The sequence below is a fragment of the Atractosteus spatula genome, chromosome 9 (genome assembly GCF_055471065.1).
Source record: "Atractosteus spatula isolate fAtrSpa1 chromosome 9, fAtrSpa1.hap1, whole genome shotgun sequence".
NCBI classification, from domain to species: Eukaryota; Metazoa; Chordata; class Actinopteri; order Semionotiformes; family Lepisosteidae; genus Atractosteus; species Atractosteus spatula.
The window spans coordinates 44,869,997-44,895,716 of NC_142714.1; the positions used below are offsets into that span (position 1 = coordinate 44,869,997).

The window sequence follows — 25,720 nt, forward strand, 5'->3', positions numbered from 1 at the left end:
AAAGAAATGTGTTTTATTTATCAGGTTGATCATGAGAGGAAAGTCGGCATAAATATGCCAGGGGCTACTTGCGCATGTCTGTATGCAGATGTACAGTATGTATACTTGCAGGTGTTATAATGTTTTGTCTTTCTCCCTGCTTTGTTTCCTCCCTCTCCTTCAGCACCTTTCACACCTCATGTAGTGTATCACCCCTGACTATGTGGTAATTGATGGATCTCCAGGCAAAGTGCGTGTCACTCAGTTCCATGAAGAATGCTTTCTGCTGTATCGTTGGCTCTAGGGTGGTTAGAAGACCTTAAAAGAAGAGACAAGTGGACACAAAAGGGGAAAAAAATGCCACACCTAATAAGAATACCAGCCTTACACGCAGAAATCACATAAACATAGACCCAAGCCACTGCCCTGTTCCCTCTTGTGTCACTCCATGATATTCTGTATCACTTTTTTGTTTGGTATCTGTTTGATACACCATTACTTTGGTTATGAGAAGTGAACTCACATGCCCTTGTAAATTCAATGATATGCTGTAAAAAGCAACCATTCTGTCGATAAAGAGCTCTCAGCGGCTTTTTGTAAGGCTGATTAGGCCGGTTTAAATAAGCCTGATAATTATTATGGAGGGTTACTTCAAATGTTAGGTAGAGACCAAAAGGATGACACTTCTCTCACCCTTAATTATTGCTATAATCCCATCACCCACACACATATCTCTTCCTTACAAGCAAATATGTGTCTGCTTCTGCGGATGATAATGCTCGTTAATGACCTCAGATCAATTTTTGAGTCTGGCATTGTAGAATAACAGTTCAGGTGGGTAGCTGCGTCAGCATGCGTAGGCTGCAAAGGAACAAGTAATAGGTTTATTCCATGCTGGACAAAAGAAGAAAGAAAACACGTTTCGGCCGTGGAGCCTTCTTCAGATGTCCTGATTACCAGGTGTCTTAATCACACCTGAAGAAGGCTCCACCACCGAAACGTTGTGTTTTCTTTCTTCTTTTGTTCAGCATGGAATAAACCTATTACTTGTTCCATTGTAGAATAACATTGTCTTATCTCCTTCGTCTTCTAGAAATATACTCTTTGCCTTTTACAGTCCTACATTGCAAAGTAAATACATCTTGAAGAGATGTAGCTTTAATCCATGAAACCAATCAAAGCATGTGATGCCCTACAGAGATCTATCTTAAGTAATGTGTTTAGAGGAATATAAGCATGTATTTTTCATACCTTAGTCTAAATATTCTATTAAAATGTAGTACATTGATCTAGTCTAGTAACAGGGATCATCCTTTAGATGATACAATAAATCAAGATCCTGACTACTTGGTCATTAAAAATCCCATGGCACTTTTCGAATAAACCCAGAGTGTTATCCCCTGTGTCCTGGCTAAATTCCACTCCTGATCTGATGTAGTGGGGCTGCACAGGTGGGTGCTGAACTTCAGAGGTGGATGAAGTGGCTCCACTTTTACGTGTTAAGTACTTTGGAATTCCATGGGATGTAAAGGGGTACTGTATATAAAAGCAAGGATTAATATTACTAATGATGTAATGTCTCTTTTAAGAATAAATCACAGTCTATAAATATTTGTTTCAAGATACTGTAAATATGGTGGATAGTTAAAAGGTAAGTGATAACACATTCCTAAAATATATATTACTGTTCATTTAATTTAATTTGTCTTTTTTTATTAGAGATTCAATTAAGTACCCCTTACGAAATTCTCAAACGATGGGGAGGATTTACAAGAAAGCTGTTTATAAGCAGTACTCTGATGCCACCTATGCACATGAGATTCTTCAGCCAGCTTGGCTTGGGTTCCTGGGTCCTATTTTGAAAGCTGAATTGGGGGATGAGATAATCATTCATCTGAAAAACTTTGCATCTCGCCCGTACTCAATCCATCCTCATGGTGTCTTCTACAGCAAAGACTCCGAAGGTCAGTGGTTTAGTGAGAAAGTGGTTGATGTGGAGCTGTCTAATGCTTCAACATGTACAGCATACAGTTAACATACTTTTGCTTTTCAGTTAGATCTGTTGACATGCACCTCTGTTTGAAAATGCATAAATTTTTACTTAATTTCTTCTTTGAATAAATTAGTTTTGAGCTTTATACATCTAGCTTTAACTTTGCTAAAATAAATTAAAGTTAACCAATGGACTGCAGTACCTGATGTACGAACTGAGAAATTTGTCAAAATATGTCTGGAGTTAGCAAACTCGATGGGAGGCATATGAAACAGTTTTCTTTTTAAAAGTTTAATTTTGGAAGCTCATCAAGGTTTGGGTTGTGTTTCTTTCTTAAGTAGTTTTTTAATCAATTTCGGTATATTGTTTCATTAATTTAATTTAACTTAATTGAAATTACTTAGTCTTTAAACACTAAATTGCATACACAATTACCCATGTTAACTGGTGCATTTGGGTCACATTAGGATTCAAGAATAAACCAAGATATTTGTAAAATAATTATTTCATAAACAATTATAAATTAGACTTTTTGCTGCTACAGTAGAATTAGATTTCTCCTCACCGATTGTTGTTCAGGTGCTTTTTACCCAGACCAGACCTTTGGAAAGGATAAAACTGATGATGGGGTGCCTCCTGGCAGCACCCATACTTACATCTGGACAGTAACTGGTGATCATGCCCCAACTGCCAGTGATCCTAACTGTCTGACATGGGCTTACCACTCACATGTAGATGCACCCAGGGACATTGCATCTGGCCTCATTGGGGCACTCTTGACTTGCAAAAAAGGTAAGATCTACAGTATAATACCTCTTCAAATGAAATGGAAATCTTCCGATCTGAAAGCAGAAAACAATTGTATCTCTCTAGCCTGTGAAAAATGTTTTAATTTCTGTATTTAACCATCCACAATGTTACAACAGTCTTCTTGTTATCTACCACTTTCTCTTTAATACTAAATAAATGCCATAATTAATCAGGAAAACCTGAGCATCCATAATCAAACAATGGTCAGGAAGCTTTCAGGATTGTGTACTAACTTTACTTTAAAGTCAAAACCAAATACTACAGAATGAGTTAATTATTATTTTTTGCAGGGCCAGGCTTTCTCATATATTAATATATAAATTATTGCTATTGATTTATTTGTTTGAAACTTATAATAAGTCTTTTTACATTATGTCACATGAAGCCGAGATCACATACTGTATAATAACTTTTAACACACACACAAGGTCAGCCTAGCTTAGTTTCATAAAACATCCATTATGTAACTGAAATCACAAAATTGAACTTGAAATATTCTTTAAAAATGACATAATTTAAATGGTTATTATTATCTTTTTGAGGTGTTTCGGATGGACACTCTTGGAATCGTTCTGATGTTGATAAGGACTTCTTGTTAATGTTCATGAATGTTGATGAAAATCTGAGTTGGTACGTGGATGACAACATCAACAGATACTGCAGTGACCCTGGTTCTGTGGACAAAGAGGATGAGGAATTTAAAACCAGCAATAGAATGCATTGTACGTCTCAAGGCACTAGAGTTTAGTTTGAATAAAAACAGATGTTTCATTAACATGCCCTTCTCGTGATTTTAATCTTCTGGTGTGTAGTGGGTTTAATGCCTAATCAAATGGGTAAAAAATGGAAATGGAAAATAAATAAAAAGGCAAAAAAAAGAAAACATGTAAATGAATAAATTGCTTCCGGTTGTTCTTTAATTAAAAATAATGTAGACTATTTAGCTTGTACATGCTGTACTACCCTAAAGAAATAAAAATACTAAAATATATAATTTTACATTAAAATATGTTATCTTCCATTAAATAATATTTATATATCTTCTTCAGCTATCAATGGATATATATACGGAAATCTGCCAGACCTATATATGTGTGCAGGCGCTTCAGTAACGTGGCATTTATTTGGAATGGGAAGTGAAGCCGACATCCACAATGCATTCTTCCACGGGCAGAGTGTGACGGTCAGCCACAGGCGAGCAGACGTTGTCAGCCTCTTTCCAGCGACCTTTGTGACTGCAGAGATGGTCCCCAGGAATGTTGGGAGATGGCTTTTGAGCTGCCAAGTAAATGAACACCTGAAAGGTAAACAGCAGATTTATGTTAAGCTTCCTTTGCTGATGACAGTAGTTTCTGAAGACAGAAATTCAATGAAACTGTGATGCAACACCTTAGTAGATGACATGGTACACAGTTGCTCAATCTAATCCATGTTCTGACAATTAAGAAAATAAGAACACAGGTGTGATTCACAGGAAAGAGTGCATTGAAATCTGGCAGGGAGGAAGCAGGACCAGACTAATATAAATAGAAGTGCATCTAGACAAAGGCAATAGAGGAAAATCTAAGATATCTGCATTTTATATGCATCTTGGAAACTGATCCTAACCTGGTGGTAACACGCTTATTTGTAGTGTGTGGGACTAGAGTCTGAATCTCACTGCTTTGTGGGATTTGTGCTTCAAAAAACCTGCAGAGAACCTGGATTAAGTGTGTTTAATTAATATTTGGTAAATTCTACCTCTGCTTTGTTTGTATTAGAGTTGGGCCAGGTAATAAGCACAAAGGACATGCTATACATTTAAGTGCTGGGGCATCCTGGGCTGTCCTTGTTGGTATACATCCATCAGTGATAAAGTGAAGTTGAAGTAATAGTGAGAAGAAGTAAAGATGAACCATGAACCAAGTTTCTGTGATAGGAGAAAGGCCATGGATGGAGGAAAGCACAAAGGATGTCATTTTAAATGCTTCAATCTAAAATACAGCTTTCAGTCCAAGTGCATGCATTAAAAGTATTGTTGCAGCAATTTTCAGTACAATAGTTACAGTATTATTATACTCAAGAAAGAGCAGAAATTGTGTCTTAATTAAGATTATTTCATATGATTTACTTATACTTTTAAATAGATTTAAAATATATCTGCCTTAAGGTTGACATTCTATCCAGCTTCTCTGCCTTTCTCTTTGTTCTTTTGTAAATTCAAAAATGTTAGGTTACTTCTTGACTCTAACACAAAAGCAGTGAGGGTGGAAGAAGGAATCAGACATGGTTACAGTTTGCAGTGTTATCCAACAGCCACTTCTCAAAAAGAATCTCTTCCTGGTTTGAGCCAAATTTAGTCATTTGAAAAACAACTTCAATTCCAAGAACGCAGCATGGCCTTATACAGAACCCAGTTAGGAATGATTACACATACTCCCACACACTACAAAGACAAAACAGTACCTATGGTAAGTAGAACTGTTCTCTAAAACAGCCTCAGTTTGCAGCAGCTTCAGTGAATTGAAATTCACAGCATGACTCAGTTTTGATCCTTATACTTTTGACAAATATTGCAGTATACGTTTTCTTTGGACACCATGTTGAACTGAACAAAAAACATAAATTATGCTGACAGCAAAGGTATCCATTGTTCTTAATGACAAACAGTAATTTTCTGTCAACCAATATGTATAGTGGGTATCGAAACAAATGTATTACTCTATGCATGTATGCTTTTAGAAATATAAAGCAATCAGTTGGATATTGATTAAATGTTTTAGACATAATTTAGATTAGCTGATTACTCACCAGCAGCCATATCACCCTGCAACTCACAACTGGTAACCCACTGAAGCTAAGCAGGAGTCTGGTCAGTACCTGGATGGGAGACCTCCTGGGAAAAACTAAGGTTGCTGCTGGAAGAGGTGCTAGTGGGGCCAACAGGGGGCGCTCACCCTGTGGTCCACGTGGGTCCTAATGCCCCAGTATAGTGACGGGGACACTATACTGTAAACAGGTGCCGTCCTTCGGATGAGACGTAAAACCGAGGTCCTAACTCTCTGTGGTCATTAAAAATCCCGGGGCGTTTCTCGAAAAGAGTAGGGGTGTAACCCCGGCATCCTGGCCAAATTTCCCATCGGCCCTTACCAATCATGACCTCCTAATAATCCCCATCTATGAATTGGCTTCATTACTCTGCTCTCCTCCCCACTGAGAGCTGATGTGTGGTGAGCGTTCTGGCACACTATGGCTGCCGTCACATCATCCAGGTGGATGCTACACATTGGTGGTGGAATTACAGGTAATTCCCATTACCTGTAAAGCGCTTTGAGTGGAGTGTCCAGAAAAGCGCTATATAAGTGTAAGCAATTATTATTGTTACTCACTGTGATTCACTGTACTGTATATGCTGTACATGCACTAGGTCTTCTCATTAATAAGAGGTTTGACTGGGCACAGGTAATGGAATTTAATCTAGATAGGAACAAAATCAATAAAAGCAATGAATCAGGATTTTCTGTAAAATCTATCACCCTGATGCACGAGTGGTTAGTAGACATGCAGAACAATATGCTTATTGATATGACAACAGAATGATCAATGATCAATGCTAAAATCCAAGTGTGATGGTCTGTGGTCTGGCCTAGGGTGTCTATTCAAAAGTGGTTTAGCCTACAGATCTTCTCTTGTAGTGATTGATACCAACCTGGCTGCACAACTCTACATCGATTGGCCCCTGGGGTCTCATTTAATCTTGATGACAACATTCTAGCAGGACAATGCACTTCTTCAGGCTAGTCATGTAATGACATCTTTCTTGTGAGATGACAATGTGACAGAATACAGTACCCTTCTCAATAGACATGATCCCCAATGATGGTGAAATTGAGCAAATTTTTGAGGATTATTTAGTTAGCTTACTTTATCTGCGGTAAGTTCCTGGGGACGTCCAGCTTTGCATATTTGCATAGGTTCCTCCACCTGATATTGTTGCAGTAGGGATAAGATAGCCACACTTACCCTTCTATGCTACACAGGAATTACAGGTCCTGCAGAAATGTCCGAGGTCTTGGTGGCAACAGATGTAGCAGACATCTCAAAGTGGATTCAGACAGTTTACCACATGGAAAATGAGGGCACATTGTCAGACCAAGGTCTGAGATTTGGATTGCTTGACTGAAGCTGCAGCAGCTTAGATGCATCGTTTCCCTGGTCCAGGGCATAAGTGTGGTAGCTTCCTCCTGTACCTCTGTCTCAAAATCAACGTACTGTAAGGTTTCTTGCCACTGAGCTGTCTGCCTGTCTAGTTCCTAAAACTGAGAAGCAATGAGTGGGAGTTTTTGGAGAGGCAAAAATGGTTTATGTGAATGTAGACCCAAATGTGCTCCACTCTTTGACCATACAGTAGCTTACAACTCTTATTGAATTATACCATAATTTTGACAAAGTCAGTGCCTGGATGTAATGAGCAATGCCCCTCTCCCATTTGCATTAATACAGCCCTGATCCCCGCTTTGTTGGTATCAATGTTGATCATAAATGCCAGATGGTTTCTGGGAAGGCTAGAATTGAGGACTGGGTCAGCACCTCTCTCAGACTACTTTTCAGTCTCCTGTTCATTTACATCATTGAAATTAGGTCTTTGTTGTAAGACAGAGAAGGGAAGTAGCTATGTCAGCCATTCCTTAATAAACTGCTGTTAATGGGACATCCGTTCCTAAGTCAACATCAATTCCAGCAGTCTTGATATCTCTTCTTCCATATTATTATAAACCAGCCACAAACAAAATGCATTGCTTTAATCTATGTCCATGGACACCACCTCTGGCCCTGCCATGTGCCCCACAAATTTTGCTTTAGGCCAAAGGAAATTGCACACCTTTTTTAGTTTCAGTATTGTTGCATATACAGCCAAACGTGACAGCTGATGTATATTAACAAGGGTAAGGAGGCTAAATGTCAGAGATAGGCCCTGTGCTTTGGCACCAGCTAAATCTTCCAGGTTCTACTCAATAAATTGAGAAAAGTAAATCATTGTGACCCAGAAATGTGGTCCAGCACCTCATCCATGCAATGTGTTCAAGCAGATACAGATCCTTTAAGGTAGAATTGTTTAAGTTGTAACAGTAGACAAAAAAAACTGAATGTTTATACTCTCTACAATTCAGGGGCTCTATAATTCAGGCCTCAATCACTTTTTTCAAATTTCTCCTGTGTAGTCTGCTATTTAGCTAGCAGGAGGCACCTCTGGGAGAGGTAGACAAAGAAACTAAACCCTGTGTCAGTTTGATGTCTACGTAAATCAGTGTGAGTTATCATTCTGACAGTGTCAAACATTTCCAAAAATGATATCACTTGATACTGCTTGGCAGAATTGTTATTAAAGGAAGTATGTTAATCAAAACAAGTAAAACAAGACTTCATTTTCCAAAAGTTCTGACATGATTTCTAATGTGACGTCTTTAAGAACCTAATTGAACCTGCTAAACATAAGTCTATTTAGGAACGCTGGTGTACTTGAATAGATAATGATGCCATATGTGAAATGTAAGTATTGCTTTGTATTAAGCCTAGTGCAATTTAATGGCCTCTATTGGACTGGTGATGTAATAATTAAGCTCCAGTGCTGGCAACATAATTGTATAGTTCTTGTATAGAAAGCTGACCTTTTTAAAAACTTCAAGAGAGCATTGTACTGTACTTTATATCTGTGATTGCAACCCACTCCCAAAAACAAATGACTAAGTATCAGGCATTTGTTATCAAGATAATATAATATAAGAGTAAATGTTCTTCAGAACATTTTGTAAAATAACATCCAAAAGTAAAGTGTTTTTCAATAATAAAACTTTAAAGTGTGATCTATTCAAAATGTGTTTTTTCCAGAGATCTATAGTACCAGCCAATGCAATACTTATTCTATGAGCCAGGCAAAAAAAGATTGACAATATTTGAATGAATTCACCCCAAATAAAAAAAACGTATGAAAATACAGTACATAAATTTATTTCATAATGTATGTCATATGCTTGTATTTGATTTTTTCAAAACTTTCTTTTAATAGCTGGTATGGAGGCACTGTATGAGGTGAAAGAATGTTTCAAAACAACTCCTAATATTCAAATGCCAGGAAAAGAAAGAAAATACTTCATTGCAGCTATGGATGTTTTATGGACATATGGACCTTCTGGAATAGATGGAGAGACAATAGAGAGTCTAATGAAGAAGAGCAGGTATACACTTGGTATTAGAACTTTTAATATTGTTAAAGAAGAAGTGATTTACTGTGTTTAGTTCACCTGAATGTACAGCTACAGTATTCTGAAATTTCTTTCAGTAACACATCAAAAAGAACTGGTGGTAAATACTGGAAAGCAAAGTATGTGGAATACACAGATGAGACATTTAGCAAAGAGAAAGTGAGGACAACATCTGAAGAGCACCTCGGGATTTTAGGTAAAAAAAAATTAATCATTTTCTAATTGATTATCCATTATTGATAACAATGCAACTTAATGCTACCAGCTCCTTTAATGAATCTACTGTTTGCTCTTGAGATGTAAATAATTATTTATCACACTGTTACTTGAAGTTATCATTATGTGATTGTTTACTTTGCCTATTAGGTCCCTGGCTACAGCGTAGTTCAGCTTGTTTTACTATAATGATGTTACAGTCCTCAACATAACAAACGCTGGGAACATCAATTTAATTATCAAGTCAGGAATTGGGTAAAAATATACAATATACAGTAGTATGTTGGATACTTTAATCCACATTATATTTCAATATTTGGCAGCTGTAATAACAAAAATGTTGGTAATTAAAAAGAAAGAAACTAAAATCATACTGTGTAAAGGAGCACATTACATGAAGAATCCAGAAAGTTATTATCAAATAATGCAGTAAGATGAAGTGTTTCAACATATGTTACTCCAGGAAATTTACTGTAGTGTATAGCTTAAATTTATATTTTATAAGAATATTTTATTGTATAAGACAAGTACATTTATATTTACTTCACATTAGTGGAATCTTCTATAAGTTCTTATTAAGACTTATTGTGGAATAGATGCTCCTTATGTACAGTGCTAATTTAAGAAATGTTCCTCATAATTTCTAACCTTATGTTGTGAAAAGCTACTTACGTACTTCACTACTTTGATTTAAATCCACTGTACTTGGCTCCTTTTGATGGATTAGGCAAATTGGATGATTCATCATCTAGTGCTTTTTTAATAGTTGACATCTAGATTTTACTTTAATGTTTAATGAATATGCCTTCCTCATATTTGTCATATCCATTTAAATTGTGCAGTTCAGTGCAAGGTGGATGTTGTGTATTGCTGGTCTAATCAGAACTGCTTTTATTTTCCAAATCTGACTGAAAAACTATTTTTAAAAGAGATTTCCCTTAAGGACTATGTCACGCCCTCTGCAGCCAGAGGCCGCTCCTTCTTTGTCCTGTCCCTAGTTTCTGGTCTGCTGTCCTTCCTGTCCCTCTCTTTCCCTTGGGCTATATATTTCCGGGTCTTGCACTCTGTCCTCGCTCAGCATTGACGTTCGGATGTCCTGAGACCCGCCTAGCACCAGGGCGCCCCACGTCCGCTCCCTGAGGGCATAGGTTTCTATACGGCATTCCTGAACTCTTTGCACTATGAGCCCGGGCCTTTTTCCCGTCTCGCCGCTTCGCATATGGGTCTTTTTCCGCTCTCCTGCTCCCCACGGTTAGTCCCTTTGGACGTCCGTGACAGACTAAGTGTTATTGTTTGCTGTGGCTGTTTCACTGAAAATCCGGTAAAATGTATTCACAGTGGAAGACTCTTCTTCTCATTATTATAAAAAATAAAATCCTAATGTTATGGAGATAATATATTCAGTCTTGATAAAATTGCTGTTAAGATGTAAGAGACAAAATGATTAATAATGTCTTTTGTTGAAAAAAGTAAAAATAATTTTACTTACATTCTTTCAAAGAAAGTACACTATATACTGTAATTTCTTATTTTTATCATAGGCCCTGTGATAAAGGCTGAAGTTGGAGATACAATCGTTGTGACATTCCTTAACATGGCATCCAGGCCTTATAGCATCCAACCGCATGGTGTCTTTTACAAGAAAGAACACGAGGGAACTCCATATGGTGATGGTATGTGCTAACAACAGAGTTAACTTTTTAATTAACTGTTAAAACAATTCCTTCTATACACAAAGAGGATGATTCAGTTTCCTATAAACTTAGGACAAAGGTTCTACATACAGTAGAAGCCAGCCCCAGCAGCAAATATTCCAGAAATAATTAAGTGCTTTTTGCAAAGAAGATACATGAGTTAGATCCTATTCAATACATCAAAAGAGGATTCATTCTAAGCTTAGTACTCAGAAAAAAAATCTTTCTTGTCTACAAGTCCCTATTTTTTTAGGAAAATGTAATTTAATTCAGTCAGACAACAAAAAACCTATGAGATCCTTATCTGATTAAAAAAAGTGTTGGCTGTGTTAGAATTTGAGCTGGTGACATTTTCTGAGAATCTTCTTGGTTTATTCTGTTTATTCTCATAAGCATTTCATTTCTTTGACCTGTAGTTCAAGTTTATTTGTCAGTCCACCCATATACAAGTATACAGAAGAGCAAGATATCATTCTCCAGGTCTGCAGTACAAATACAGACAGACACTGACAAGACAATGCTATAGATAATGTAGTACAGGGTACATAAAGTACAACGTGCATAGTGCAATTTACTTTACAGGACTGTGCAAAAAATTGTGCAAAGAATACATCAGACAGTATGCCTGACATTAGGCAAAAAATAACTAGGTTTTCAGATTTGGAGTAGGTGCAGTAGGTACCAGGGTGTTGAAGAGCCTGACAACCACGTGGAAAAAAGCTGTTACGGAGTCTGGTGGAGCTGGCTGATATACTGCGATACCTTTTACCAGATGGTTGGAGGGCAAAGAGGTTGCAATTCATTGCAGGGACTTGCAGTCTGAGACCTTACAACTCCCAAACCAAGCAATGATACAGTTTGTCAAGATGCTCTCAATGGTGCCTCTATAGAATGTGGATAGTATGGGTGGGAGGGTTTGCCCTTCTCAGTAGCCGCAGGAAGTGGAGACGTTGTTGTGCTTTTTTAGCTAGGGAGGTGGTGTTGATGGTCCAAGTGAGGTCATCTGTGATATGCACACCAAGAAATGTAGTACTTTTAGCTGTCTCCATGCAGTGGGGAGTGATCAGCGCGAGCCCTCCTGAAGTCCATTATCATCTCTTTTGTCTTATCTACATTCAGAGACGGATTGTTGTTTAAGCACCAGTCCGCTAGTTGCTCCACCTCCTCTCTGTATGGTGCCTCATCGTTGTTACTAATGAGGCTCACCACTGTCGTGTCGTCAGCAAACGTGATGATGTAATTTGCACTATGCTTAGCAGTGCAGTCATGAGTCATCAGCCTGAACAGGAGTGGGCTTAGTATGCAGCCCTGGGGGGTTCCAGTGTTCAGTATCGTGGTACTAGAGACGTAGTTTCCAATCCGGACTATAAGAGGTCTTTCAGTCAGAAAGTCCAGAATCCAGTTACAGAGGGAGGTTCAGCAAACTCAAGACCACCTATTCCACCCATTTAATGCAGGTTTTACATTGTTGGTTGTTTAAAATAACAATGTACTGTAACAAAGAAGGATGCAACCAGAAACTTAAGCTTATCAGCCACATTGTTATGTATCCTACATAGTTTTTCCATAGTAACTCATTTCAATTACATTTTACTGTAGGTGTGAACAAAAACAGATGATGATTTCTGTATTTTTGTTTGGAAGTCAGTGGATTTTTCTTTTTAACCAATTAAAGTAAACTGAATTGATTTTTGTGCCATATACTAAAAAATCACAGGGATTGTGAACAGCATTTAGCTGTTAACGGAGAAGCTGGTAAAAACTGAAAGATTATCATGTTAAACTACTGTACAGTATATATATATATCATTTTAATAGGTATATATACTGTATATTATTTAAGATGTATTATTTAAGAAACCATGTCTTATATTCTCTCTAAGATGTTTTAGGGGAAGGAACTTCCGTGCAACCTTTCCATAACTTCACCTATAAGTGGTCTGTGCCCGAACATGTGGGGCCTACTCTCAGTGACCCCCCCTGTCTGACCCGGATGTATTTTTCAGCAGTAGATCCTGTTCGGGACACAAACTCAGGCCTTGTTGGACCTTTGCTTATCTGTAAACCTCGCACATTGAAGTATGATAATACACAGGTACTGTAATCACTCTTTGATTTAATTAAATACTAATCATACAGTATATGTAGATTATAACTAACTACTGTTAAATTCAGAATGCTGTTTAAATCAGACAAAGAGGACCTAAACTATAAATGCCACAAGTTTTAGTAACAGGTTGGTATTTGGCTTCTCAGCATATCTCAAGTGCATTTTTGGTATTTTATACACTGTGTTTTGACAGCATGAAACTGTCTCAATTTTCAATTCTTTCTATATACAGTACATAGCAATGTATGCTAGATATTTTAGTACTTCCAGCAATATATCATATATCTGAAGCATAACAAAGATGGGAATAGTGCATTATAGCTTAACTGAAGTGTTATTAAGAAAACCAATCATTTTCTTCAGCATATTTAGTTTAGTGCACATCTAGCTAACAGTCCTTTTATTCACTGTTTTACCAGACATGGTAACACAATACCTTTGGTTGCTAAGAAAGCTTAATTTGCCACTAAAAGCATTTTTCTTTGGAAACAATTTGTTACGAATGAGAAATTACTTAAAAGCAAATCTCACAATGCAGTTTCTTCCAAACACATATATTAAGGCTGTCAATGTAACAGGCTCATGGAGAACTTCATGTCATACGTAAGTCTTAATCATCCATCTACTGTATCTTCAGTATCCACTTAGCCCAAGTAAGTATCTACTGTACCTATCCCTGGCTGGGATGCCAGTCCACGGTTAGCCACAAACACACATACCTACATGGAATTTGAAGACACCATTAAACCTAGACAGAATCTAGTTGCAATTTGAGAGGAAATAGCTCCTGGTGAAAACTCACAATGTCTACTGGGAGAATATGATATACACAGATCTTCAAATGAGAATTACAATGAGGCCCCAAAAGCTGTGAGGCAGCAGGAGCAATTGACAGATTGCATCTCTAATCATCTGCTCTAAAAAATCAATAAATATCAAAATGCTGATCTCTGGTGTAAAAACAAATGTGTCCTTTTAATTTTTCTTTGATGTTGCTACCTTCAACAATACAACATACTCTACTGTATATTACAGAGCTAGAAGGAAACAGCAAAAAAGCAGCATTAAGAACTATGCATCACTGATCTTTCAATACCTTTTAAATCTATTTCTTTTGTACAGAATAAAACGCTAATTTCATGACAAATCAAAACACCCTAAAAATGCTTAGTTTTTAAATGATACTCATCACCAGAGATTTTTCTGCAGGTAAATGTCAAACATTCAAATTGCCGCATGACTGGATAATAGGCCAAGATGATATAAAGTGGGTTTTGCTTCAGAATCAATTTGAGCCTGAGATTTTGATTGATTTCTTGTGGTTGATGTTGTATTAAATTGCTTGAGCTGGTAAATCACTGAATTAAAATTATGTGCTCATTTAAAATGTATGTAGAATTTAAGCCTCAACCTTTGATATTGGATATTAAAAATCAGTGAAGGCTCCACAGTCGAAACGTTGTGTTTTCTTTCTTCTCTGGTCATAAAAAATATAATATTTAAATATATATTCATCTCTATTGACCTCAAAGCTGTAATATTACTTGAATGATTAAATTAAAAAATAACAGCAAATGACAATTATTGGTCAAATTTAATTTTTATTTTAAAATAGAAAAGTGAATAAATACAGCAGAATTTAGAGAATCTATTACTAAGATGTGAATCCTTACAAAGATAAATCTTTCGTATACAGTTTTATCTCAAGAGGGATCAACATTGATAAACATTGCATTTTATCAAGTGCAGTAAAAATGCTCTACATCTAATAGTGTACAAATGACTGAAGTTAATAATTAATCTAAAGTCCCTTAATTATAAATGCACAGCACATTTGTTTCCTTGCCATTTTTGAACATTCTTGAAGAATGCCCATGTGTTAAATGGAAGTAAAGGTTTTAATGACAGAAAGATTTGTGTAGTTAAAAGTTCTGTTTTCTTTTGTTCATGCAGAAGGGGATCGACAAGGAGTTTTTCCTGTTGTTCACAGTTTTTAATGAAAATCTAAGCTGGTATCTGAGACAGAGCCTGCTGCATGCATTTGTCAATCCTAAAGACATTGACACAGACGATGAGGAGTTTAAGGCATCAAATCTAATGCATGGTACGTCTTAAGCTACAATATGTGAAATACTGTATGTGTTTGTTTATACCTTTGAATTTGTTTTTACCTTTGCTGAAATACTTAATCGTCTTCAAATACCAGTTCTAAGTGTTTGTTCCATGAAATGGTAGGAAAAATCTCAGCTTGAATATTTTAATAAATTTAGAACTTTTAATGAAGTTAAGCCTTTAAGCACAGATTTAAAAGAGTTTTCTTACACGCTACACACGAGGCCAAGCCTTTCCACTGTCTGGTCAGTCATGGCTTGTTTGTCCTCAGATCTATGCTCTTGACTTCCACATTCATCTGTAACACTAATGATGTGAACTTTTGCTTGGTACAGCTATCAATGGTTTCCTGTACAGCAAAGTGCCTGGTCTGGAGATGTGTCGTGGGAGTAATATATCCTGGCACCTCTTGGGTCTGGGAGATGAGTTTGATATTCATGGAGTTGTGTTTCAAGGAAACACTGTGCAAGTCAATGGCAGACACAAAGACTCAGTCACACTGACACCTCACACCTCCTCTACACTGCTGATGCAACCAGACAATATTGGTAAGTCTTATTTGGAAGGCCTGATTAAGGTCAGGGGTCACAGATTTTTACTGTTCAATTTAAGGGGAATCTGAATGCTAGGAAGTCCTCTTATCCATCCCAAATGGCTTTCAAAGTTAGACTTCTGTAATTCTTATCCTCAGTGTTCAGATTAACAGTATGTAGAACTGTGCCTATCGCACCATCTTTAGTTTGTTGAGCTTCTCAAGTTCATTTTTCTCTCACATTCCCAGTCTTCTGGCCCATTGAAATGATAAGTTTGTCTGCTGGTGCTTTTCAACATGTTATGCTTCCGATATATGGTCTTAAGCTCAAAAGTACATAGCCTTCAGTCCTCTGTTAAATTAGCAATTGGATGCTTTTTCTAATATTTAGAATTAAAGATGCTACAGTACAAAATAAGAAAGTAATGTATTCTTAGAAATAGTAGCATGGTGAAAGGAGCATGGAAAATCAGGTGGATCTCAGTGACAGAGTTAATTTGGGGGATATTTACTGGCAGTGGAAACAGACTTACAGTAAAATGGAAGTTTTCCATCTTAATCATGTTAGACTCCTTTTCACTTCATCTGTGAAGAATTTGGCAAAGTTATCCAAGTGCAAATTCTACAAAATCAACTTTTTGTAAACTCTGGGCATCTTCATTTTAAAATACTGTAACTATGCTACACTTATAAAAAAAGGAAGAAAACTTAAAAAACTTAAGTGCATTTCTTTTCTTTTGGAAAACTGAAAGTAATACAACTTTCCTGATTTGGTAAATATAAATACTAAAAATGATTTCAAGATACAGTCGAACCATAGTGGAGAAAGCAAATAGATATTGAAATGTGAGTTTCACATGTACGGTATCTAATAATACTATTTGTTTAAAGTGTCAAGTCCTCAAGGCAGTAAAACAATCTCTCCAAGAAACTCGTCAGTGTAGGAAATCTAGCACAGCAACATTAAATTCACCAGATATTTGCATGTTTTTGAGAAGACAATAGGACTAACCTTTATTTTATTATTTGAAAAGCTTTCGATGGTGCCAATTTATTTTAAAATAAAGATACATAGTAGGTTATACTTGTAATTGGAACAAAACTAAACATTAATTATTCAATATACAGTACAGTATGTTTTAGTTTCCTTTGAAGGACAGCTTTGACATGCTTTTAATTTTACAATTATCATTAAAAAAATTGAATCTTGCAATTATCATTTGGAACATAACATTTTTTTCCTTTATTGTTTTCTTGTTTTATTGTTGTCACTGTGGAAAGACTGTTGTTGGAAATAACTAAGAGGTCTAATGTTAGAAACCAAATTTCTCTTTATGTGTCTTATTTATTTCCTTTTTTTTTGTTATTTTCAGGCACTTTTGGGGTAATATGCCTGACAAGTGAACATTTTCTTGCGGGAATGAGGCAGCAGTATCAGGTGTTAGAATGTAACAGTGATAGATTTCCTCCTGTACATGTTCCTCAGTACAGAGTGTCCTCAGTGTATTATATTGCAGCAGATGAGGTTGAATGGGATTACTCTCCTGACAGAACATGGGAACTAGGGATACTGAACAGCTCAGCAGCTGAGAGGTGAGATTACTGTATATGCACCTAATTTAGAACTGCGTGTAACACAAAGTATACATGTCACCTTTTGATGTTTAATAGATAGAATAGGCATAGTCATGTATGATGCAGGTCATCTTCCTGTTTTGGATATGTGGGAATGAATATATTGGGACAATCCACAAAGGCATAGACCCACATATCTACTGGGATTTAAATCAAGAAAAGGTTTTTTCAATGTGTGGAGAAGGAATTTATTTAAGTTAAAAAATGAAGTCTATGTAAGCACGTTCAATAAATACATGAGTGGCACAAACCAACCAAGACTAATAACAAAAGCAGAAGGGTCCTCATGATGTCATTTTCTTAATTTTTCTATCTGCAGTTATGGACATATATTTGTTGGCAAAGAAGGTGGTCTAATTGGATCAAAATACCAGAAGGTTGTGTACAGAGAATATACAGATGGCACTTTCACTAAACTCAAGGAAAGAAAAGGAGATGAAGAACATTTAGGAATCCTTGGTACTGTATCTTCACTTTGCTCCATGAGTCGGGGAATGATTATAAATCACCTTGATATTTCAAAGGCTGTATGAAAAAACACTTCTAATTTCAAACATCAGGTGTTTCCAAAACCATACTACGTACTGGCTATGTAATACATACTAGTTTGAAAATATGACTTGCAATTAAAATAGTGACCCCCAGGTAACATCACTTGATGGTAGCTGTTTGGCAAAAGCATCCTTACTCTTCTCAGCAACACATGTATGAGTTTGGAATTTGTTCTTGGAGGATAGGTGAAAGTATCAATTCAATCTGATACTCACTCATTTTTTCCTAGTTCCTGTTAATTATTAATAATTAATATACACCTCTGTTTTGCCAAACAGTTTTCGGTTAGATACATAAAATGTGCAGGAATACACAGTATGAAAATATGTTAGTTACAAATATCATTTCAGCCAATCAACACTCAAAATGTTGATCATATAAGTCACTAGTGCAGTTGTTTTCTCATCTGTCCTTCTGAGCAGATACATAGAAGTTTGAAAACATAACGTACTGTCATATGATTTCCTAAATTGAGAGTGTTAAATGAATGTTTTGTCCATATGAAAAGGACTAAATTGTAGAACTCTTAATTTGAAAATATGTGAAATATGAAGTGTACGATCTTTTATGAGTGTGTTCTTTTAACTGATTTAATAAGAATCTGATTTCACAGGTCCCCTTATTCGAGCTGAGGTGGGAGACATAATAGTGATTGTTTTCAAAAATAATGGATCTCACACACATTCCATACATGCACATGGGGTTCAGGAGCTCTATGAAGGAAAAGGCCATGCAGCTCAGCCTGGTACAGTATTTATTGTCATTACTGTCATTACTGGCAGTCCGATTAAAACCACTGTGGGACAGATCTTTCTTTTTGTTGTTTCACTTGTTTTTCCATTCAAATTCCTTCAAATTTAGACAATTTATAATGTATTTCTTAAAGACCCTCTAATGTATTTATGCAGTGAATTCAATGGTTATGTATTTTATTATTTAGCAATTCCTTACAGTTAGCCTTTCAGTGCTAATCTGAGATTGACAACCTATGTCATCATCTTATTGATTATACAACAGGAAACTCATTGATTTGAATTATGAATTTGTTCTTGATGGAAAAACCAACTCCACAAAGCATGTTCTTCAGTTACTTAACTTGTCCCTTTTTTTCTGGGTACAGTATGTCTCGCTTAGTTCAGTCGGTTCAATAGTGTATTGACCCTGCTGTTGCCCTATGTGTACAATGTGGGGAGATAGCTTCTGCCATAAGGTTTGAACATTTTGAGGTTCTAACTTATGCATGCCTTTGCAAGGCTTTTCTCATTTCCACCACAGTAAAGGTGATCCTGCTGGATGCGGTTATTCTGTTGAGGAGATAAAGTTGGACAAAATACAGCATCTTTTGTAGTGCTCCCCCCTTGTGACATGAGCAGAGAAGATCCTGAAGAGGGATATTCAGTTACAATGATACTTGTTGACATGCAGATCTACTTCATACAAGTGCTAAATAACAAATTTGTAAGACCACTTTTGTGCCAATTCAAGTCCAGGACCACCCAGTACTCACAGGCCTGCTCCTGTCGTTGCTAGCTGGTTGCTAAAAGGCTTGTAAAATGTCCTGGAAGGTCTTCTTTCATTGTGAAATTCTTTCCTTGCACACCTGGTCCCACATATATCAGGTTCCACATGGTTCTTAAAAGCAAGGGACCTTAATCCAATGGCAAGGAAACTGTTATAATTGGAGGTCTTGTGGCCTCTTTCGGGGTAATTAAGTCCAACATCCTGTGAACCCATAGCTAGGGGGTGGGTCAACAAAGTATCTTCAAAAGGTACATGTGGCTTATCAGGAGGGGAAGCATTATCGTCTGATGTTAACTCCACCACATGTTGGTGCTGCTCCCACTAATTGGTCTCAGACTGCTTTTTTTTACAGTATATATCTCTGCTCTTGATTTATAATTATCTGAGTCCCTACTATATGAGTAGGAGTTTGTAAATATTGCCTTCTGAGTTCTGTTTCTTTTGTAAAAATACTTTTTATGGTGAACTGTTCGTTATTTTTTAAAAGAAAACATTTTGTTTTAAAGAAAATAACAGATACACTAGGAACTATGCATAACTATGCAATTCATAATTGGAATTGTGGACTATGCAAAATTCACATTGTGAATATGGAAGAATAGTTACACAAGCTACACAAGTATACAAAGTTAAACTGGGCATAGTTAAAGGGGACAGAAATGGCACCAACCTCTATGTTGAACACTTTGAATGCACACAGTAGGCACATTACAGGATGGAAATAATTTATAGCTAATAAATTAAATTACTTGAAAATGCTTCTGAAATGAGAAACCAAATCTTTGACTAAAGGGGATGTAAAGAGAAGTCATACACATTGCACTGGAGACTAATCATGCAAACTGACAAAATGAAATGTTGTCTTTTGATTAAAAATGTCTATGATTTAATCAAATATTAGTCAGCAGACACTGTGATGTTGATAGGAATGAGAATCTATTTTTATATTATTTTAAATTATACTGTATACAGTATACGGAATTCACTTTTAAAGATGAGCACAACATCTCATGAACTGAAGCTCAAAGATCATCTGAAGATAAAAAATGTCGTGGACATATGCAATACATATAGCAGATTTAAGATTTACAGTATAGTCTCAAATGGTGCTTATTAAGAAAGGAATTGCTGTGGTACTTCGTGACAGATCCATGACAAGAGTCCACAAAAGATATTGTGACAGTACCCTTGAAATCATTGTTAACATTTCACAAGGCTGAACATATCTTGAAAACATCACTCAATATTCAGGTTGAGCCCAATGCATTATTGTGATCTTAACATTTTCCCAGAAGCAGATTTCTGCACACTATTGCCAAATTGATGGAAGAGTTTAATGGCTTATAATTATTAATAAGGGTATTTTATGATTGATTGATATGATATATCAGCTACAGTACATTCAATGCTGAAAAGCCTTTGTAAAGTTTGAATTATGTAGTTAAGATACAAATACTGTCCCTAAGAAATTGAAGCTGTAATCACACATGGTCACAGATGTAGCAAATAATATTTAGAGCACATACTTTATATAGTTTGTGTATAAGTCCTGGAGCGCCACATAAACCAGAAAAATGTCATTCTCCCTATTGAATATGCGTATGTTCTCTAAACAATATGTACTAAGCTATCAGTATCAATATGATAATGAGCTAATGATCTCAGTTTATTGCAGACATGCTTTCATTCATACCATTTAATTCTTTCCTCTTTTTAAACAATTTTAATCAGAATCCTTAAGTTTAACTGGAGACTTCCATGTATTTTGATAGGTTATGGAAATAGATTTTAAATGATCTTGTTTGAAAGGAAAATTTAATACTTACTGTAATGTTGCCACCTGTGCCACAGGCATTGCCAAGTCTAATTACCAGTTTCTGTCTGCCACTGCTCCTAGGGGAGATAGTTATATACAGATGGAATATTCCAGAGCGATCAGGGCCTGGTCCTGGAGATTCAGCTTGCATTACATGGGCCTACTATTCAATGGTACACCCTGTGAAGGTACTCCACTATATTTTGTTTGGTTTCTTTTGAATTGTGAATTTACATCTACTCTAGTTTCGCAGGTATGTGTAATTATTTACTTATAATACAATACTGTATATAATTATACCCAGGTATATACAGTAGTATTATATATCACTAAGCCTGTTTAATTTGGGCCTACTTCTTGTTCTCTGACTTGTAGCTAAGAGCTGTAAAAAGATATTTTGGTACAACACTATTACTGACAGGACATATTCGTATGCATGTACTGTGTGTATGTTTGTAGTAGGCAAACATAATCAGAAGATGATTTGAAAGGTGAATAAGGGTAATGCTCCCTATTGTAAGATAATTTGAAATCAATGCTTTTAGGTCACGGTGAAAACAAAACTAAGACCCATGTTCCAAGAATTTAAACCCAGGATATACACTAAAAGTATAGTTTTCACTGGGGGAAAATAAAGTGCAAGCAGAAAATATGTCGTGGATTTCCATTCATGTTTGACAAATGTGATTTAAACTGCTGACTTAAAAAGTATTAAATTAATTAAAAAAGGAAACAAAACTGAAATGTAACTTTAAATCTAGACTTAAGAAGATGTAATTGATAAATTAGCATGGCTGAAATCCCAATGCCATGGGGTGAAATTTATCGTGCGAGATGTGGGTTTAACCTCTATATACTGTATGTATACTGTGAACACCTGCAAAATGCGGTACCAGTACGACAAACTTTTAAAAAATATATTTTCTCAAGAGCAAGAGCTACAGAAAAGAAAATATGTTGTCACCCTAATAAGGTTTTTAAAAGTCAAAGTAAGCAAGATATTGTCAAAAAGAATATTGTTTTTTATAGAAACTATGTACTGTATAAGAAAATATGGCAGAGGAACGTACACAAATTAATCTATCGCTTGTTCTTTCCACTGATATTTGGATGAAAACATATTGGTAGTTAACTATAATACTTTGAAAAAAAACATTATAACAAAAGCATACATTGGAATCAGCCACATTTGGAGATGAGAATTGTGTGAGACATATGTGGATTTGTTTTATTATTTGTCTTATGCAGGATTTGCACAGTGGCCTGATTGGTCCATTAATAACATGTCGGAAGGGCACATTGACTCCTGAAAGATCCAGAGCCGACCTGGACCGAGAATTCAGCCTCCTCTTCTTCATTTTTGATGAAAATCAATCCTGGTACCTTGACAAAAACATTGCAATGTACAGTGAACAAAACATCTCTGAAATCAATTATGAGGATGAGAGGTTTTGTGAAAGCAATAAGATGCATGGTAAGGCTTGTGACTACTATGTCAGTGGTTTCCAACCTCAGTCCTGGGGGATTTTTTGCTACTGGATTTTGTTCCAGCCACAATCTTAATCATAGACTTATTGATTTCAGTTTTCTGGGTTTAAACCTTGAATGGGATTTTAAATTGGAATCAACATTGGAATTCCTGAGTTTCTGAAAAATGTCTCCAATTTAATTTTAAAGAATACTAATATACATATTTTATGAGTTCAAAATATTATTTAAAACCTGTTATTTTGTCTAAAGCATGTCTGAATTGTGCAGCACACAATTTAATTTTATTGTTGATTTTGTTGACTCAGTTTAACTTAAATTATCGATTTTTGGGTTAGCAAAAATAGTATGATTTTCATCGGTTTTAGAATAGTAGTGATATAATGACAGCTGTGAAGAGGTAAGGCCCACAGGTGCCTGTCAAATGGTTTTCTGAAGTGGTACTGCAATTTCTTTTCAGTATATAGTACTGTATATACTAGAGATGCTTTCAGGAAATTGTCTGGATATGTACAACTTATTACCACGAACCTGCACTAAGATTAAGTCACAAGGTTGTGTTTAATGTTTTTTTTGCAGCAATAAATGGAAAAATTTATGCTAATCTTCATGGACTTTCTATGTATGAAGAAGAACGCATAGACTGGTACCTAATAGGACTGGGAGATGAAATTGATATGCATACAGTCCACTTCCATGCTCAGAGTTTTACTTTCATGGTGAGTAACTTAAACCAGATTTATGTTGATTTTTTGACAGGTTGCTGTCTAAGAAAATGTCATATCCAGATAATTGCTGTAACATTTTACTCACCCATACAGATCTTTAAGATAACAAAAAATCACTGGAATAAACACCGGAAAGTTTATAATACATACAAAAAACCCGGACATTAATTGGACATAACAGCATATGAATTATTTCACCAGGTCTTTGGTAAAATTACGGCTCGTATACATTAAGAAAATGCACATTTGTCAACATACATTTTCCCTTTCTAACATTATATAATATATAAAGGAAAAATTGAGAAAGTATTTTCTTCCTGATGCATGTTTTTTCTGCATCTGTTTTTGTTAATGCTAAAATGCTGCATAACTGTAGTTTCTGTGATATAAATGCTGCAGCAGTGCATGTTCTTTTACAGTGGGATTCAATGTTAATATTATGTTTGGTTATGGGTTTATTCTAAATGAAATGTGACCTGTCTTTACACCATTCATTTACCAGCTGACTTTGTTCTCGTGCTTTGGTTTAGGATGGAAAACGACACAGGGCAGATGTGTTTGATTTATTCCCAGCTACTTTTCAGACCTTAGAAATGAAAGTTACTAATCCGGGAACCTGGCTCCTACATTGCCACGTATCAGATCACATCCATGCAGGCATGGAAACAGTCTATACTGTTCATCCCAAGAATGGTATGAAGCTAATTGGCCCTCATTTTGCTTGCTTTTTATGAGGTATTTAAAAATCATCCTGCATTTAATAAAAATAAGACAAGGTCTCATTATGCTTTTGAAAAAATGACCTAACCACAAGCATCCAATAATTATGAGTTTGACATTTTGGTGTGACATTTGTTTGACTGTGTTAATTACTGGAGTTACATGAGTAAATTAAAAATTACATCCATTTCTGAATGTTTGTTTATTTCTTTCTTAGTGCCTCAGAGATTCGACATTGATTCAGGTAAAATATTTACAGTATGTAATTTAAAAAGCACATTTGCCATACAGTAATTTAAGAAGCACACAGTATGATACATAGATAAATGCACCTATAAGGAAAGTATATACTGGTACATAACCTTATTATCTTAGATCTGTTTACTGTATTTATATTAACTTTACCTTTCTCAGTAACAGATATCCTTAAGGCTAGACTTCTCATAATGTGTAAAATATAATATGTACATAATATGGACAATTCTGCCAAAACAAACAGTTGTAGCTTTAACCAACAACTTAAAAAATGTTTTGTTTATTTTGTACTACTATATATACAGTACCACACGTCAGACACCAGCAGGAAGTTTCTTGTAATTTGATTTCCAAAGCACAAAAGACAAAATGCATGTCTTAACCCCTTGCACGTTTCAGAGTTAAACCAACACCATCTGGAATTTAAAACAAGTTTCATATAATCGCTTATTATCCATTTCTTTTTTTGTAGGTCCAGAGTTACATGTTGGACAAATAGCAGTCTTTGGGAAATATCTGTCACAAGAAGAAGCAGAGTTTGTGTTAACAGTCCTTCTGGTTATAGGTTTTGTTCTTTTCCTCACAGCCTTCATTCTTACTGGAGTGGTCATAGTTATGTCACGCAAGAAAAAACAAAATAAGCACTACCCTGAAGAAGTATCCTTGAAAATGCTTTAGTGAAAATGCATTTTGTGCTAATATCAGGTGCAGTGTAAATGCAGCATATATTTATAAATGAGGATGCTTTCTAATAAATCAGTGGTACCAGTACTGTTCGGAATATGTCTCTTGTGGCTTAATATCAAAACTTACAGTACAGTACCCAGGTTATCATACTAGGGCACTGAATTGGTGTTCCCATAGAGAACAGCACCACCTACTGGTCCATCAGTGTGATTTGTATCAACCTGCTTTTCCTTGGTGGGCTTCCATATCACTACTAACCAGTCACAACCTTGCTTCCCATCTCACACAATTCTGCATTCTTACAAGATAGTAATTGTACAATTATCATACAGTTAATGATATAAAACGTCTAAGACACAAAGGCAAAGTGGTGAATTAGAAACGCACAAAGCAACTCATGCTTATAAAAAGCTGGACAAACCTACCATATTATTTTATGAAGATACTTACATTAATATTGCTATCACAACATAAAGTTTTCTTATATTGTAAGAAAGGGAACATATTTGTAAAATAAAGGGTAAAATATCAGTTTGATTTTGTTTCATTTTAAATGAAGGATGGTCATTAGTACAGTATATTTCTGTTTTCTAAAATGAGAATAGGAGTAATTAATATACTTAAATTATC

At 35.8% G+C, this 25,720-nt stretch overlaps 1 protein-coding gene across 1 annotated transcript in view; it reads left to right on the forward strand.

Annotated features, from left to right (window-relative positions):
* The window catches only part of LOC148828638 (hephaestin-like), a 28,198-nt gene extending 3,117 nt beyond the window's left edge, over positions 1 to 25,081 (forward strand). Inside the window, exons 4-22 of the mRNA XM_088925400.1 lie at positions 1,699 to 1,943; positions 2,552 to 2,764; positions 3,325 to 3,504; positions 3,832 to 4,086; positions 8,829 to 8,997; positions 9,102 to 9,220; positions 10,782 to 10,913; positions 12,818 to 13,029; positions 14,998 to 15,148; positions 15,492 to 15,704; positions 17,062 to 17,281; positions 17,643 to 17,782; positions 18,489 to 18,620; positions 21,294 to 21,400; positions 22,461 to 22,686; positions 23,280 to 23,419; positions 23,959 to 24,121; positions 24,366 to 24,392; positions 24,876 to 25,081. Of these exons, the coding sequence (XP_088781526.1) occupies positions 1,699 to 1,943; positions 2,552 to 2,764; positions 3,325 to 3,504; positions 3,832 to 4,086; positions 8,829 to 8,997; positions 9,102 to 9,220; positions 10,782 to 10,913; positions 12,818 to 13,029; positions 14,998 to 15,148; positions 15,492 to 15,704; positions 17,062 to 17,281; positions 17,643 to 17,782; positions 18,489 to 18,620; positions 21,294 to 21,400; positions 22,461 to 22,686; positions 23,280 to 23,419; positions 23,959 to 24,121; positions 24,366 to 24,392; positions 24,876 to 25,081 (3,250 nt within the window). The remainder of the gene's footprint in view (positions 1 to 1,698; positions 1,944 to 2,551; positions 2,765 to 3,324; positions 3,505 to 3,831; positions 4,087 to 8,828; positions 8,998 to 9,101; positions 9,221 to 10,781; positions 10,914 to 12,817; positions 13,030 to 14,997; positions 15,149 to 15,491; positions 15,705 to 17,061; positions 17,282 to 17,642; positions 17,783 to 18,488; positions 18,621 to 21,293; positions 21,401 to 22,460; positions 22,687 to 23,279; positions 23,420 to 23,958; positions 24,122 to 24,365; positions 24,393 to 24,875) is intronic.
* Positions 25,082 to 25,720: the final 639 nt, after the last annotated feature.